Raw genomic sequence first — 16,763 nt, 5'->3', positions numbered from 1 at the left:
AATTGGCTCGTCTGTGGGAAGGTCTTGGGACTGGCTGGCTGGGTGATTGGCATCACCGCTGGTGTTTTTGCCAGCAGGTTCCTGGTCCCCAAAGTCACGGACCATCAGCTTGGGATATGCTCCTTGCCTGGGCCAGAGCACCCGCCTCCTGATGTTATTTTCCTTTCCCACCCTGAACTGCATCCACGCTCTCCCATCACTGGTTAGGAGGGAAGAAGTGAATCACTGCTGAGGGGTGAGAGCCCCCGGGTCCTGGCCCTGTCCCTGTCCCCGGGTGACCTCGGTTTGCCCGTGAAACATGAGGGGCTTGGACCTGATGGACTGCCTTGAGTCTTAATTGTTAAGACAGCCTGGGGTGGGGGAGGCTAGAGGGAGATCCTCGGGTCCCAGGCAAGGTGAATGACTTCCTTTTCTTTATACGTGCATGTCACCCGTGCTTAGGAGAGGCCGGTTGGGGAGTGTTGCGAATGTGGTGACACTCTCCTCAAGGAAAGGGGGTGACATTAGGAAGCCAGGCTCCTGAGGCTGAAAGCTAATTGACAGGGTCAGGTCAGGGGCCCAGGAAGGAGGATCACTGGAGCACTACATGGAGGAGGTGGCCTGGGACCTTGATGTGAGGCAGGGTGGGATTACAGATTTCAGCCCCAGTCCCAGTGTCTGCCTCTCTTGAGCCTCAGAACAACCCTGTGTTCTTGTGGTTGTTTCCATTTTGTAGATCGATACAGGTCCAGGGAGGGGAGTGGGGGAAGGGGTGGACCCAGCATCTGAGCAGGCAGTTTTTACTTGTAGATGGTGGCAATGAACAAGCCCCAGCCCAGTGGGAGGAGAGATGGGGGGATGGGCACCCGCATTTGCCCAGCACCTGTCGGGGCCAGGTGGGTCCCAGGTGTTTACTGCGGCATCTTGTTTCATTTTCCCACCGCCTGGGGAGGAGGCTGTTCACGGCCTCAGGGGGTGGACCGGGAAGCGGGCTAGGAGATGTTGAGGAGGGACGAGTGCTCTCACGCACAGCATCCCTGAAGGGAGGGCAGAGGTTTGAAGGTGTGATGGGAGCTCTCCTTCCCGAGTCGCTGTGCCGTTCCTCTTCCTTTCCCCCCTTCCCTTTCTGTCCTCCTTCCCCTGCTCCTTCCCTTTGCTCTCATCCCGACTGTCTGCACATAATCCAGGGTCTTGGGATCAGGGAATAGGGTGGCATGTCCAGGCTCCTGGTTTGGCAAGGGAGACCCCGTTCCTTACCACCGCAGGGGCTTGGAGGAGAAAGCCTGAAGACACCGTCCCCAGGGCTCTGGAGAGCAAAGGAGCAGGGGCCTCTGGGAGGAGTGTCTTCTGACCCCAGCGGACTGGGAGGAGATCCTGGTGACGCCCCCAGTGCCAGGGTCCTGTCTTGATTCCTTATTTCTCCTCGACAGGGACAACTTTTGCCTCTCCTCTGCACACACCTTGTGATCCGTATCCACTGCTCTGCCCCCTCCCTGTCCCCACTGCTGGGGAACCAGGGCTCCCAGGGCCTGGGGATTTCTGGGAAAAGCAGTAATTAGATCCTTTTTTCCCCTCCAGCCCTCCACTGCTAAGAGTTTTTTCGAGTTTCTGGCATTTTCGCTCAGGTGACAGGCTAGGACTGTGCCGCCCACTTCAGTAGCCGCTGGCCACATGTGGCTTTTTAAATTGGATGAGTCGAGATGAAATGCAAGTAGGAATCCATTCCTCAGTAGCATTTGCTGCGACTCGGGTGCTCAGGAGCCACATGTGGCCTGTAGTTGTCCTATCGGGCTGCACCTGGTAAGCTCTCAGACCCCCCCCCCAGCCGTGGGCTTCTTCCTCCCTCACCTGGAACACGAGTGGCCTCCCCTCTTAGTTTACCTCTTCCTCGGGAGCTGAAAGGACCTCTTAGAAGCAAATCCAGCCTTGGTCGCTCCCTCATTAGACCTCTTTACTGCCTCTTCTTTGCCTTCAGGAAGCATTGAACTCCGTAGCCTGACCTGGGGCCTGGGACCTGCCCTGTGCTTCCTCCGTACTTGCGGCCGCAGGAACCGGTGGAACACGCCTGGTTCTTTCTTTCTTGCCTTTGCTCCTGGTGTACCCTTCCCGCCCCCTCCTCTCCTCTTTCCTCTCCCCTCTGATTACCTGATGAGTTCTTCTCATCTTTAAGATGCTGCTCATCCCTTAAGTATAGGACCAGCCGTCCAGCCTCCCCGGGTCCCCGTCCTGGTACTGTTCAGCCGGGTCACCCGGTCGTCTTCTGGCTTACGTTAGTTTCTGTAGACGAATTGGCTGTAATTCTTTGTTCCTTTGTGGAGTGGGTCTTTTCTCTTCAGAGCACCTTCAGGATTTTCTCTTTGTCTTTGATTTTCTGCACATTGAACACGATGTGTCCAGGTGTCTGTTTTTTTTTTTTTTTTATTTATTTGACAGAGAGAAATCACAAGTAAGCAGAGAGGCAGGCAGAGAGAGTGGAGGAAGCAGGGTCCCTGCTGAGCAGAAAGCCCGATGCGGGGCTCGAACCCAGGACCCGGGATCATGACCTGAGCCGAAGGCAGCGGCTTAACCCACTGAGCCACCCAGGCGCCCCCCAGGTGTCTGTTTTTTTGATTATCCTGCTTGGGGTTGTCTGAGCCTCTTGGATCTGTGGTTTGTTGCCTTTCATTATTTTTTTTAACATTTTAAAATTTAAGTCCAATTAATTAACGTATAGTGTATTACTGGTTTCAGAGGAACAGGCCTGTGATTTATCCGTTTTATATAACACCCAGTGCTCATTACATCACATGTCCTTAATGCCTGTCCCCCAGCCACCCTGTCCCTCCACCCCACTCCCCTCCAGCAACCCTGTTTGTTTCCTCTGATTAAGAGTCTCTAATGGTTTGTCTCCCTCTCTGGTTTCATCTTGTTTTATTTTTTCCTCTCTTCCCCTTAGATCCTCTGTTTTGTTTCTTAAATTCCATGTATCAGTGGGATCATATGATAATTGCCTTTCATTATTTTGGAAAGAGTCTCAGTTATTAGCTCCTCAAATATCTATAGTCCTGCTCTCTCTCCTTCTGAGATTCTGGTTACATATGTGTGAGATCAGTATTGTCCTACAGCTCTTGGATACTCTGGTTTTTTTTCACTCTTTCTCTATGTGATTCTGCTTGGGAAATTTCTGTTGACTATTCAGTTATTCGGGTCAACTGATTTTTTCCTCCACTATGTCAGAGCTACAAAGTCAGGTCTGTGAGACATTCAGAAGCATTCCACATTCCTGTTTCTGTGACTTAATTTTTCCTCTACCATTTCCACCTCCAGTTTCCATGTTGCTGCCTAAATATCCTGTCTGTTCAAGCATGTTGTCCACATTTTCCATGAAATCCTTTAACATATTAAACAGACTTATTTTAAATTCTCTCAAGTCTGATTCTGTTGATTGATTTGTCTCTTGACCTGTGACAGTTCCTTTTTCTGGCCTTTTATTAATGAGTAGTCCTTTTTGATCGAAAGCTGGACATAGTAGACTGACTTTGGAGGTGGAGGTCAGTTGTATTGATGCTTGGAAGTGGGCCTGCCTTTTTTTGCCAAGCCATTAGCTTGGAGGAGGAATCAGTGTGGTATGCGTTGGGCTCTCTTTGGGGTTTGGGGTTGCTCTGGTCGCGTGAAGGACCGACCACCCGACCACTTGTTTTACTTTCGGTCACACCGCCCTGTGCTTAGCATGGGCTACGCTTCTGGAGCGTCTTTCCTCATTGGTCCTGACCCACACATGCTTGTCCCCACACCCTTGTCCCTCCCCCAGGGGTGGACTGTTGTTACTTGTAACTCTGATTTGCTGGCTTAGAGAGGAAGGGTTTGGGGGGGGCCCACCCCTCTGGGATTTCTGCTTTTTGGGGGGCCCACCCCTCGGGGATTTCTGCCTTTTGGGGGGGCCCACCCCTCGGGGATTTCTGCCTTTTGGGGGGGCCCACCCCTCGGGGATTTCTGCCTTTTGGGGGGGCCCACCCCTCGGGGATTTCTGCCTTTTGGGGGGGCCCACCCCTCGGGGATTTCTGCCTTTTGGCTGCCCTGCAGCTTCAGCTCTCTGATGCGCTTGGACTCGGGTGAGGATCTGGTGGCTCCAGCCTTTGCTCGCTCGCGTGGGAGCCGCGCTCCTCCAGCTCCCTGCATCCCGGGGAAGCGGCGCTGCTTCCTCGTCTCTCGACGGTCAGATGAGGCAGGGGGCAAGCCTGCAGCTTCTGGAATGTCGGACAGGGAGCCGCGTGGCACGATGCTCTGTTGTTGGTAGGGAGCGAGGACCCAGCACAGGCTTCCGGGGTGCATTAAGGCAAGCAGAGGGGCGGTTGGGAGGTGGAAACGTCCCCAAGGCACGCTCTGCTTGGGTCTTGGGGAGCCTGAAGCAAGGGTCAGAGTGGGGAAGTGAGGCGGGAGGGGGTCTCAGGAGGTGAGGGAGAAGGTGGTCGCAGGAGTGGTGCCCTTGTGGGTCCTGGGGCTCTCTGCCTGCTGGGGCCTCCAGATGGTGTGGAAGTGCCCCGGGGGCTCCCTCGGGGGGCGGGAGGGCGGTGCTCAGCGGCCAGCTCCTGTCCCTCAGTGGGAGAGGGTGTTGCGTGCGCTGGCTCCTAGCCCTTTGCAGCCTCCTCCAGGGGCTGAGTGAGAGGCAGGCACAGCACTTGCAGGTGACGTCCAGGGTGGCTGGGTACTGAGAGGGTCTGCTGGAGGAGGGGCGGGTTACAGACACCCAGGCCCGAGTCTCGGTTTGGGGCGAAGCCCTCACCCTTTCTGTGTCCTGCTCTTTGAAGTGGGGGTGATGGGCTCCGTTTCGCTGGGCGGTGGGGAGGATGGCACGTGGTATTGTGCTGTAGCGCCCTGCGGGGACCTCGTACCTTGTTAGCCCTTGTTTCACTTGTCCCCTCTTTCACGCCCACTCCACCTGAACATTCTGTGCTTGTTGCTGTGTAAGAGCCCACCTGGACTCGGTGCCTTAAACCAGACTAATACTGTAGCCTAGTGTCTGCTGTCCCTGACCTTGGCTAACCCCCTCACCCGGGGGGGGGGGTGTTCTGTGGGTCAAGTGGAGGCTTCAGACAGGGCTGTGCAGCCCTCCTCCAGGTGACACTTCTCCCAGCGCTGGGACCTGCAAACCAGCCAGGGAACGGCCTCTCCCGGGGCCGGTGGAAGCACAAAAGAGCAAGCAGAGTTCTGGGGCTTTGCGTCCTGCATTGGCCCTGGCAAGTGGCCTGTTTGTGCCCAGTGTCACAGAGCGAGGTGCTGCCTGCTTACAGCACAGAATGTGGATGGGACACGGTGGAGGCGGGGTGCCCTGCTGCTGTGCCCAGATGCTTTTCTAGCTCGAAGCCCAGGAGAGTGTCATGCTTGGAACCTGAGGGGTGGAGGTGTGCCGGCCATGTCTGGCCCCCCGGACTTGGCAGGAAGAGTGAGGCTGGGCATCTGGGCCCCAGATTCGAGGGGATTCCTCCGCCAGGGACTGTGGCCACCTGGCTGTCTGAGGGCTGGGCGTGCCGCGGCCACTTGACGTCATCTCTGTGGGAGGTGGTAGTGCTGCTCAGCCGCCAAGTCTGTCACCCCTTGGTGTCCAGCAGGGGCCCAGATACTAGCATGGGGGCTCTGTGGGCCTAGAGGCCAAGTTCCCACAGTGGTTGCGGAGGTCCCAGCCTCTTTCTCCCTCCGCCTCACCCTTGTTCCATCCCCAACTGTGGGGGCTCAGGGTTAGAGCTGAAGCCTGCAAGTGAGAACACATGGCTCCAGGCCTTGGTGTGCTGCCCACTTGCTGTGTGAGCTTTGGGGTCTGTGTGTGTGTGTGGTTTGTGTGCATATGTATGTTGTGTGTCTGTGTGTTATTTGCATGTGTGTGGTATGTATAAATGTGGTGTGTGTGTCGTGTATATGGTAGTGTGTATGAATGTGTAGTGTGTGTGGTGTTTATCATGTGTTGGTGTGTGTGTGTTATTTGTGTATATGTGTGGTGTGTATGAATGTGTCTAGTTTGTGGTGTGTGTGTCGTGTATGTATATGGTGTGTGTGTGGTGCGAACGAGTGTGTGTGGTACGTATGAATGTACGTGGTGTGTGTGTCATGTATCTGTCATGTGTATGAGTGTGTTTGGGGTTTATGTGTGTGTGGTGTGTGTTTTTACAGGTGTATGGTGTGTATGAGTGTGTAGTGTGTGTGTGTCGTGTGGTGTGTATGAGTGTGTGTGTATTAATGTGCCATATGTATGTGTGTGGGTGTGTCATGTATGCATGTGGTGTGTGTGTGTGTGAGTGTGGTGTATTGTGTGAATGTGTATGTGTGAATGTGATATGTGTATGAATGTGTATGTCATGTGTAGGTGTGGTGTGTATGAGTGTGGTGTGTGTGTGTGGCACGTGGGAGGAACCGCTTGGTTTTGGATCAGAGTTTAGGGTTCTGGGTTCATGGCTGTTGGTGTCTATGGCCTGGGGCGGTTCATCTCTGAGCTGGTTCTTGGTGTGTGAAGTCTGATGATGGTGGCCACCTAGGGGCTGGTGACAGTCGAATGAGGACATGGCTGAGTTGAGGTGACCGTACCCAGGACACTGAGCACCACCCTGCTGTCTCTGGCATGACTGCAGGCGCGTGTGTGAGCCGCGCCCATCTGCAGCGGAGGGACTGTGCCCCAGGGCGCCGCAGATGCCCGCGTGTCTGGGGACTCCTGGGAGAGCCAAGGGGGCCCAGGTGGAGTCTCCCAGGATGGGGGACAGGGGCTTCCCCGGTAGTAGATGGGCCTGCTCTTCCTCCTCTTCCAAGTGGGCTCCTGGAGGCCGTAGGGCCTGTGCGGAGAGAGCAGCTCCTGCGGGAGCGGGGGTTGGGGTGGGGGCCGGATGGCCTGGTCCTGCTCTGTGGCCGCAGCTTCGCACGCTTGGCTGTCACTGTTTCTGGATGGGCCCGGCTGTAACGCGTCGTTGTCCGGTGATACCAGAATGCCTGTGCGGCATTCGGGGGAAGGGCACGCTTCGCACACATGGGTTCATCTCTGCTTCCTCTTGGGACCTCACTGCGGACGGTCAGGGAGTAGGAAGGTCTGCAACCCTCAGAGAGGGAGGGACAGTGACTTGGGATTTCGAACACGTGCAGATCCCACAGTCAGATGCGGTGGCCTAGCGTGAACCAACCTAGCAGGCGGAGAGCCAGGACGCTGGCAGCCGGAGGGCTGCAGGCGCACCAGCAGTTCCTGTTGGGGGCCCCAGCAGTGGGGGGCACCTGATACCTCCGAGGGTGGTAGCTCTGATCGGGGACAGATGACAGGAGGCCATCGTAGGCACGTTTCTTTATTTTCTTTTTTTCTTTTTAAGATTTTATTTATTTATTTGACAGAGAGAGATCACAAGTAGGCAGAGAGGGAGGTGGGCTGGGGGAAGCAGGCTCCCTGCTGAGCAGAGAGCCTGATGTAGGTCTCGATCCCATGACCCTGATGAGATCATGACCTGAGCCTAAGGCAGAGGCTTAACCCACTAAGCTACCCAGGCACCCCCGCAGGCACATTTCTTTGGGGAATTTGATCCGGGGAGGCTGTGGACTCAGGGATGTCGAGCACAGTTCTCAGCTGGGATTCGGTGCCAAGTCGGAAGTTGGGGGTCACCTGAAAGCTAGGTTCCCAGCCCCCTCCCTGCTTGGCTCCCGGGATGCAGGTGGACCCCCAGCGCAGGGAGCGGATGAGCTGTAACGATTCCCTCGGGCTCCGCCAGGAGACGCCCGGGCAAGGCCGCCCCAGACGCAGTCAGGCCTGCAGTCAGCAGGCCTTGCCCCCCACAGATGGCTGTGTTCTCCAGGGGCTCGTGCTCCCCTGCCAGTGGACTCAAGGTCAGCGGGTCTTCGTCTCCAAAATGAGGGACAGAGACCCGCAAAAACAAAAGGCAGGAGAAAGGAGCTTGGAGGAGTCCAGGGCGGTGCATGGAACAGGAGAAAACCCAAGATGGGGGACCCCCCTGCGCTCTGGGCTCTGGAGAGCTGCCTCGAGAGTGGGGACGCGGCGCCCCCTGCAGAGACGACCGGCCAGAGAAGAGCAAGGACAGGTCGGGTAGAACTCGGGATGAAGAGGACAGTCGTTGAACGTTCTGAAGACTCAGTTGCCAGCTTTGGATGGCCAAGTGGAGGAAAGATCTTGGGAAGTAGAAGAAAAGGTTTTACGAAACGGCGGACAGGAGCCAAGGGATAAGAAAATGGGAGGATCCCGGAGTTGCAGGAACAGAACAGTCCAGGGGGGAGAGAGTGATGGAAACGGGGATGTCGAGAGCGTGAGAGCGTGAGCTGGAGCCCCCTGAGGAGCCGGCAGGACAGAGCTGGCCGGAGCACGTTGCCGTGTGGTCTTGGTGTCTCCAGAGGGGAGACGGGCTGCGCTTGGAGGACGGGGCAGCTGCTGCTCCACGGTCCCAGCACGAGCAGCTGGGGGGTTGGGACTGTGGAGCGCGGGTCTGGGGAGATGCTCCCCGGCCCGGGATTCTGAACGCAGCCAAGCTGCGGGCCACGAGTGAGGTAGACGCGTATGCTTGCCTACCCGGCCCCACGCTCGGGAGCCTCGAGAGGCTGGGCTCCGCCAGCAGGTGGGAAGGACCCCAGGGCGGGGCACGGAGAGGGGACGCGGTGCTTGCAGGCCGAGGGGATCCCGGGCGGACCGTGGCGGAGAGCAGAGGGGCAGGGGGGTTCAGCGGAACTGAGAGCGTCGCAGAGGGCGGGCTGCCGAGCCGGGGAGAGAATTCCCGGCGGCTACAAGGAAAGCGAAGCAAGTACACAGAGGCGGTGGTTTACTCCGGGAAGATGAGAGTCCTGTACAGGAAAGTAAGTGTAATCCCTACCCGGAGTACTTTGAGCAAAACACTCGGTTAACTCCCAAGTACGCCCAAAACTCCCGCTCTGGCTACGCGGGGAGGAGGGAAGCATGTGTGAGCGGACTTGGCCCATCCTTGTCTGCCTCTGCTGAGAATCCGTAGACCGGAAACTAGACCGTGAGTGAACTATCTCAGCACCTTAGAAGTTTGAGGGTAAGAGAAGCTGACCTGAGAGTTTGCTCTGGGTGGGCCTGGGGGTGGGGTGGAGGGCCGGATTTCCTGCGACTCGCTTTCTAGTACTCGGTGAGTTCTTAAACAAGGTACATGCTTGGCTTTAGTCAAAGAATGCCGCAGGGTCCCAGCCCCAGGATCCTGGCGGTTTGGGGCCCAGTGCTGACGGGTTCCGGCCACCAGAGTTCTGCTGGGAGTTTTGATGGGCTCCACCCCCGTGTTGTGACAGGGACCCTTGATTTCGGGGGAGTTCCGCCTAGAATGTCAGTGGCTTCTGAGGGGTCCGGACCCAGAGGCCCAGCGTCAGGAGGCACTGCCGCCGCCCGTGGGAGCCGGGATTTGGCTGGAGTCAGCAGAAGCCCTTCTGGAAAGGATCGTCCAGTTGACTTGAAAGTGGAGCCATCGGAGAGCACGTGGATTGTGTTTCTGCCCAGGAAGGCGGCGCTGCCCCGCCAACCCTCCCGGTCTCTGGCGGGAGAGCCTGGTTCTCCTCCGCCTCACCTTGGGTTTGCTGGCGGGCAGGTGGGTTCCTGGTGCAGGCTTTCTCCCGCGCCCGCCTCCCCCGCTGGCCTCAGATGGCAGTGGGATGGTTGGGAGAGCTGAGGCCCCTCTTCTCCCCCACCTGCTCTAGTACACCCTGGCCCAGTGGCCGCAGGAGAGGGGATGCTTCTGGCCTGGATGCACCCCTGCAGCACCGCCCCACCCCCGCTTCCCTGCAGGCTCCATGGTGGGCTCCATACGGGGCTGGCTTCCCTGCCCTCATGTCTGCTGGGCGTGCTCGGATGCCCTGGGGCTGGGGTGGGTGCAAGTGGGGACCTGAAGACTTGGGTCCCCACTCCGGAAGCACTCCCCTTCCCAGCTCGCTGACCTCAGGCTAGTAGCCCAACCGGAGACGCCGCGGCCTTATTGGCACAGGCGGTGCTCCCAGGTCGTCCTCCTGACCTGTGCAGGAGCTTCCCCCTCCCCCGCCCGGTGTCACCTGTTGTCTGGGATGTGGCTTGGACAGGAGTGGCCTGATGGCTTGTGTCCCTTGTTGGGATGAGGGTGGCGCGGATGGGCAGAGGCTGTGCTGTGTGCTCGTGTGTGTGCCGTCCTGGTAAGTGGAGCCTGTCATGGCCTTAGGAGCCCAGAGAGGCGCTCGTTTGGCTTGGAGCTTCTCACTTCATGGCCGTGCCCCCAACAGCCCTGTGAAGAAGGGGGGAGCATTGCCACAATTTTGAGGGGGGGAGGACTCCCAGGGTGGCTCTTGGAGCAGGCCTGTTGAATGAATAAAGGGGCGGATGAAGGGATAGCCCTTGAATGGCCACCACCAGATCCTGAGGGAGGACTTTGACCTAAGTCCCGTGTGGGAGACACATAACCCCACTGAGTGGGGGTGTCCACAGCCAGGCAGGGAAGGGCTGCGGCAGGGGAGAGCTGCCCCGGGTATGAAGGACGCATGGATGGTGGTTGTGGACACAAGCCCGTGATAAGTCCCGTTTCCCAGGTGGGTGGGGGAGACCCTAGGGTCTTGTTCATGTGTCGGGCCCGTGTACTTACTGAGCAGCTACCGAGCGCCAGGAACCGTGTGAAGAACGTACTGTGAGTGCGGTCAGTAGAGTAACAGTCCCAAGCCATCCACATCCCAACACACAGACCTGTGAGTAGTTCACCTTTTGTGGTGAGGAGGATGGAGGTTACCAGACTGCTCCCGGGTGGGAGGTTGTCCTGGGCTCTGGGTGAGCTCGCTGGGTGTGCCCACACGGATTACCAACCAAGGAGGAAGGAGGCGGGGTGACGTGATGTGGCGACAGCCGGAAATAGTGAGAGAAGGACTTTTCCCCCGGAGTCTCCAATGGGGAGTGGTGGTGCCCGCACCCTGGCTGGAGCCCACTGTGGTCTGTGTTGGCCTCTGACGTCCGGAGCTGTGGGACAGTAACTGCCGTTTGAAGCCACAGCAGCCCTAAGAACTAAGATGTAACTAAGACGTGTTCTCTGTCCTCACGAGCCCCCCAGTCATGCCAGTGCACCAAATGCGGTCAGAGCAGAGGCGCGGGGTGCTGTGGGGTGGGAGAGAGCTACAGACACGACACAAAGCGGTGCAAAGACCACGTTGATCAGGCAGGAGGGCGGCCCATTGAAGCCTTGGGCCACAGGGGTGCTGAGTTCTGGGGGGAAGGGAAGACCCGGCCACAGCCCAGAGAGCCGGAGGGGTAGAGAGAGGAGAGGGGCCGAGAGCCGCTGGGACATGGCAGGTGGGGACAAAGGTGGAGGGTCCCTGCAGCCACCGAGGGGCCTACTGGGCTCACGCTGATACCCAGGCACCGCCAGGGCAGCGTCGGTGGACATGGAGAACAGAGGCCCGAAGGGAGAGGCTGGGGCGCGGATGGCGCCTGGTGCAGACCCTTCTGGACGGCGAGCCTGTGTCTGGGCTCTGGTTACGGTGACCCGTCAGTGCTGTTGTCATCATCCTCTTCAGCTGGTTTCCGCCCGTGATCATTCTGTCCCATCTTGCCAGCTGCAGAGGCCAGGGGCTGCCCACTGTCCTCGTCCCGTGTGTCCCATTGGCTGCCCCAGTGCTGTGGCTTATGCTGAAGGCCAGGCCAAGTTGCTTGAGCAGGAAGAGGACATGGAGGGGCTGGAGGGGGCCATGGGGAACAGGCCAGTAGTGGGGCAGGTGGGGAGCTTCCGTGGGCTCTGAGGAGGCTGGTCTTCCGGCTTGGATACTTAGTGGAGGTGAGATTGGGGCTTGTGGAACTGATGGGTCACTGGCAACGTCAGGGGATGTTAACGTGCAGAGCGTCTGTGTGGGTCGCTGCCTGTGAGGGCTGCAGGGCTGGGGGCAGGGCCACTAAAGATGGATCCTGAGGCTGTCCCTGGGAGAGGCCTGCTTTGGGAGCTCTGCCCACAGTCTGATTTCGGAGGGCAGGTGCCCCGGGCCATTGGGTGAACAGACATCGCCAGGAGTAGGGTGGGAGCTTCCCAGTTTGGCCTCAGGCTCCTCATCTGTAAATGGGGGTGATGGTCGTCACCTTTCAGGCTGGTGGGAGGATTCCATGGCTAATAGGTAAAGTCATTTCTGTTTGACTTAAAAAAGCCACCACACTGTTTTCTCAGTGCCTTTGCTCCAAAGCTGCCTCCTCCAAGAAGTCTTCCTCAATCGACTTATCGTCTTCTGATTACTCAGCAGCCAAGGCTTGCTTGTGTGTTCAGAAAACAGGGGCTGGGCACGGCCATGTGCTGGTGTCCGTGTAGAGCAAAAAACAAGGCCCATGTCTTTCCAGCAGGAGGGTGGGAGCTGCGAAAGGAATGTGCAGGCTGTTCCTGGCCTGTTGGCGCGGTGTGGGGCGGCGGGGAGCGTGCGAGTGTCAGATGTGGCCGGCAGGGAGTCCTCACACCTGTAGGGCCTGCTGGAGGGAGGAAGGGGCCCAGACAGGCGCCGGCAGATCAGGTGGGGTGTGAGCTGGGTGCACTCCGACCGGCAGGGAGGCCAGTAGGAGCTCGGTGGTCAGAGAGCGGGGCAGTCAGGGGTGCCGGGTAGGGACACAGAGAGCTGTGGACAGGCCTGCAGGCCGTAGGGAAGGTCTCCTCTCTGAGCAGATGTGAGGTCCCTGTGGGGTCTTCGTGGACGAGGGATGCCATCTAACGTCTGTGTTGGAACGGCCGATCTGCTGCTTTGAGGAAACCACACAGGTGGGTGGGCCGGGCCAAAGCAGAGTGCTGTGGGGGGTCTTGTGGCGCTGCCTGGGATGGAAGGGACAGCTCTTCGCTCCCCCTGATGGCAGATCTGGGGTTGCTGAGTGTGGGCCTGAGCAGGGCACGGGCAGGTGGGCCTGAGCAGGGCACGGGCAGGTTGGCCGTTCGTGGTCCGGTCCCTGTGAGGCAGTGGGCAGCGCGCGTTCCTGGGTGCGCAGACGGTTGAGGGAGTGTGGAGCTGGCTTTGGTGGGGGGACGGCGTGAGGCCCTCTAGGGAGCGCAAGCAGCCAGGAGGGCAGGGGTCTGAGGCGGTGTTGGGGGCAGCCAGCATTTGCAGGGTGGGGAGATGAGAACAAGCGACAGACATGTCCCCCGGAGTACAAGGACTGAAGTCTGGGGGAGGAGGCCCCGGCCTGCGGGGTCTGTTTCTCCTGAGAGGTTGGGGGGTGGTGGTGGGATAGCCCTGGGCTCCCCGGTAGTGACGTGGAGCTGATAGCCTGAGCGGCGCGGGGTCCGCACACAGGGACCAGATGAGGTGCCGGGGGTTACGCTCTTTGGGGTCCTGCCTGTCCCTGGGGTGTCCTGCTCTTTGCGGCTCTGCACTTGGTGGCTGGCCGGGTATGGGATGGGCTGTGGGTCTTCAGGCCCAAGTCTCGGCAGTAGGTGCTGCCTGGAGAGTGGGGCCTGCCCGAGGGCTTCCTCCAAGTGCGGCCCCCCTGGGGGCTTCTCTCCCTCCAGGCACGAGCCTGCTGCAGGAGGTGGTCTACTTGGTGAGCCAGGGGGCCGACCCCGATGAGATCGGCCTGATGAACATTGACGAGCAGCTCCCGGTCCTGGAGTACCCGCAGCCGGGCCTGGACATCATCAAGGTACTTCTCTGGGCCAGTGGCACCTAGCCCCTAGGATTCCCTGGGGACCTGGAGTGACAGTAGCTCCTGGGGTTTGGGAGGCCCATGGTAGAAGGAGAGCAGAGAGCTGCCGGTCCCCGTAGACAGCCAGGTGAGAGACCAATCAGCTGGAGCCCATGCCAGTGACCCTGAGATGAGAACAGTGGGTGACATGGGTGACTCTGCAGTAGAAAGGGGGCTCCCCACTGTGGCTCACCCCCTCTATCAGGGGAGCGGGGGAGAATATGATTCTACGGTGGTCAGTGTCAGGAAGGAAACGGTCATTCTCCCGGAGTGCTGTCCCTCCTCGTGCTTGGGTACCACTGAGATTCTTTGTCCCTTCCCGTCCCTGTCCCCTCTTAGCTCAGGCCTCCTTTCCTGTGCGGACCACCTGTCCGTCTCCCACTGGATGAGCATTCTGGAGAGCGCCCCGCCCCCCATGTCATTGCTCTCAAAGTCCAGGGGCCCGCGTACCCCAGTCCCTGCCTGCACTGCGGCCTCCGGTGGCTGCTGAGCTGCACCTGGCTATTTGCTCCCTGGTGTGGAGCCCTGTGGATCCAGCCCTCACCTACTCAGCCATGGAGCCCCCTGGGAGAGCTGTGCTGGGCGCCCACCATGGGGCACTGCTCTTGGCCCTGGGGTGCAGCCGAGGACAAAACCGACAACACTGCATTCCAGGGAGGGAGACCGGCAGGGGAGGAGCAAGGAGCCATGGTTAAATGGTGATCAGCACTGTGTGGGGACAGCACCCAGGGCGGACGTCCTCTCTGGGGACCCGCTGAGTAAGGTTGTGAAACAGGAGCCACGTGGGCGAGCTGGGACACGGACAGTGTGGACCTGCATGTTCCAGGAGCAGCAGGAAGGCCTGAGGCCAGTGGGACTGAGTCAGCAGGTACCCCCACGCGCCTCGGCCTCCCGTCTCCTCGGCTGCCCTTCACAGCCTGGGCAAGCCCTCGGAGCAGACCCCCGGGACCGTGATCGGTCGGCTCCCGCTGTGGGTGCCCAAGGACAGGGACATGTCCTGCCCAGTCTGGAGGGTGGCCAGATCTCGGGTGAGAAATTTCCCGGTGGAGTGCAGGTCCTGACCGTTAGAAAGGCCGGCGAATGAGCAGCTGTGTGTCGTCTGAACGCCTCTCCCTCTGACCATCCGCAGGAGCTGACATCTCCCCGTCTCATCAAAAGCCACCTCCCTTACCGCTTCCTGCCCTCCGATCTCCACAACGGCGAGTCTAAGGTAACCTGCACCCCCACCCCGGGCAGAGCTCCCAGCAGGCAGAGCTGGTCTGCCGCGCTTGGGGCTGCCACCAGGGTTCCTAGAGGCCTGCCGTGCCGAGCACCACAGAGGCCATCTTGAGCTTGTACCCCCAGCCTTTTGTCCACGTTTCTGATAAGGGATTTTCCTTACAGTCGAACTTGGGCTTGACCAGCCCGGGTCCAGCCTCTGCTCCTGCATCAGGCCCAGGACCCGCCGCTGCTCATGGTCTCTGATCTTTCTCGTTTGCTCAGCATGTTCCATTGATGAGGCCTCGATTCTCATCACCAGGGTCAGGCCCGTCGTGTTGTGGGATGAAGTGTAATCAGATGCTCGGGCGTCGCCCCACCCGATGCTGTTAGCCAGAGGAGAATGCGCCTCTGGCGTGGAGGCCGTGCACACCTGGGGCCAGCCTTGGGGCCAACCTTGGGGCTGGACTGGGCTGTCAGTTTACAGGGGGTCAGAGGAGCAGCGACTGAGCCGCCCATCCCTCCCTCTACAGGTCATATACATGGCGCGGAACCCCAAGGACCTGGTGGTGTCCTACTACCAGTTCCACCGCTCCCTGCGGACCATGAGCTACCGGGGCACTTTCCAGGAGTTCTGCCGGAGATTCATGAACGACAAGTGTAAGTGTCTCAGCCTGCGCCGGTGTGGGTGGGGCCGGCTCGTTTCCTGAAGCCGTGCATGTGCTCACGCTTTGCCCGCGTCGCCCCCTGTTCCCCCCAGGTCCCTCGATGAGCACGCTGCTGGGGCCCACTGTCCCGCTGACAGGCGGGGAAGCGGGGCTCAGGGGTGCCTGGAAGCTCGGCAGGGGTCGTAGCGGGGGTGGGGGGACGCAGATCCGGCATCCAGCTCAGGAGCCCTTCACTCTCACCCCATCGTTGGGCTTCTGAGAAGGTCCCTGGTTGAAAGCATTCCTCTTCCTGCCTGGATTCTGAACAGTAGAAAGCGAGGCAGGGAGAGATCTCCCGTTGGTGACAGAGGCCCGAGTGGGGGCTGTGGCCTCGTGGGAGAGCCCCGGGGGTCCTGAGCTGTGCTCGAGGGTTGGGCCAGAGACTTGGCCCCCAGCCCCGGGCTGTGTGACGGGCAGGGGGTGCTCTGCCGGAGCTCATTCCCAGGAGAGAAGGCAAGGGGGGACCCGGCTTGCTGGGGACCCTCCCTGATCTCCCCTCTCCGGGACAGGAGCAGACTGGATCAGGGACCTGATGAGGTGGCTCCCCCATTGCCATCCGTGGCTTCTCTGGCACCTTCTGGGACCCCCAGTGGCAGTTGGGTAAGGGATCGCTTGCAGGGCTGGAGGTGGGCTGCGTCAGTGCAGGGAGTGACTCCTGGCCCAGATGGTTTATGTCCCAACTTGAGTCTTAGCGCTCAGCCCTGCCGTCCACTTGTGTGACCCCGTCCGAGGCTCTGCAGCGAGCCTGTGTGGCAGGAGTGGGGTGAGGTGCTTGGGGCGAGCTGGGAATGCCCTGCCCCAGATGAGCGCCGGGTAGCCGGACCCGAGCTGCCTCCCACACCGCAGGGAAGGCCGGACCCTCACAGGTGCCACACTCCCAGGGCTCTCTGTGGCCGAGCCCCTCGGGATCTGCTTCAGTGGCACCAGGGGGAGCGGCCAGGGGTGGAGGCTGCCCTGGAGCCTGCAGAAGACCCTTTGCCCAGTCTCCCTGTCCCCCAGCCTCCCTGCACCTGGCTCAGGCCCTTTCTGGTCTGCTGGGTGTTCGGTCAGCCACTGATGCGGTTTTCAAAACCATGTTCTTAAGTCCCAGCGTGTTCTGCCTCTGGAGAAGAGCGACCAGCTCGGGGCCTGCACCCCATTAAGGAGTCAGCGTCCACCCAGTCAAACTGCCACCTGGTGTTGGTCTTATGTTAGTCTCTTGCTCAGGCCAGGGGATTTCAGAGTTATCCTAATACAGGTCTCTTCGTGTATGAAGGTCACAGCCCACTTCT

General features: G+C 59.5%; 1 protein-coding gene across 3 annotated transcripts in view; it reads left to right on the top strand.

Moving 5' to 3' along the window:
- The window catches only part of SULT4A1 (sulfotransferase family 4A member 1), a 32,598-nt gene that overhangs the window by 3,292 nt on the left and 12,543 nt on the right, over positions 1-16,763 (top strand). For all 3 annotated transcript variants that reach the window (XR_007129576.1, XR_007129575.1, XM_047742632.1), the window contains exons 2-4: positions 13,416-13,546; positions 14,718-14,798; positions 15,319-15,445. Coding sequence is in view for 1 of the 3 variants with exons in the window: in XM_047742632.1 (XP_047598588.1) it covers positions 13,416-13,546; positions 14,718-14,798; positions 15,319-15,445 (339 nt within the window). In the remaining 2 variants the exon portion in view is untranslated. The remainder of the gene's footprint in view (positions 1-13,415; positions 13,547-14,717; positions 14,799-15,318; positions 15,446-16,763) is intronic.

The sequence above is a fragment of the Lutra lutra genome, chromosome 8, assembly GCF_902655055.1.
Source record: "Lutra lutra chromosome 8, mLutLut1.2, whole genome shotgun sequence".
NCBI lineage: Eukaryota > Metazoa > Chordata > Mammalia > Carnivora > Mustelidae > Lutra > Lutra lutra.
Note: the sequence above shows the minus strand (reverse complement) of the source record. Positions and strands in the feature narration are given on the sequence as shown.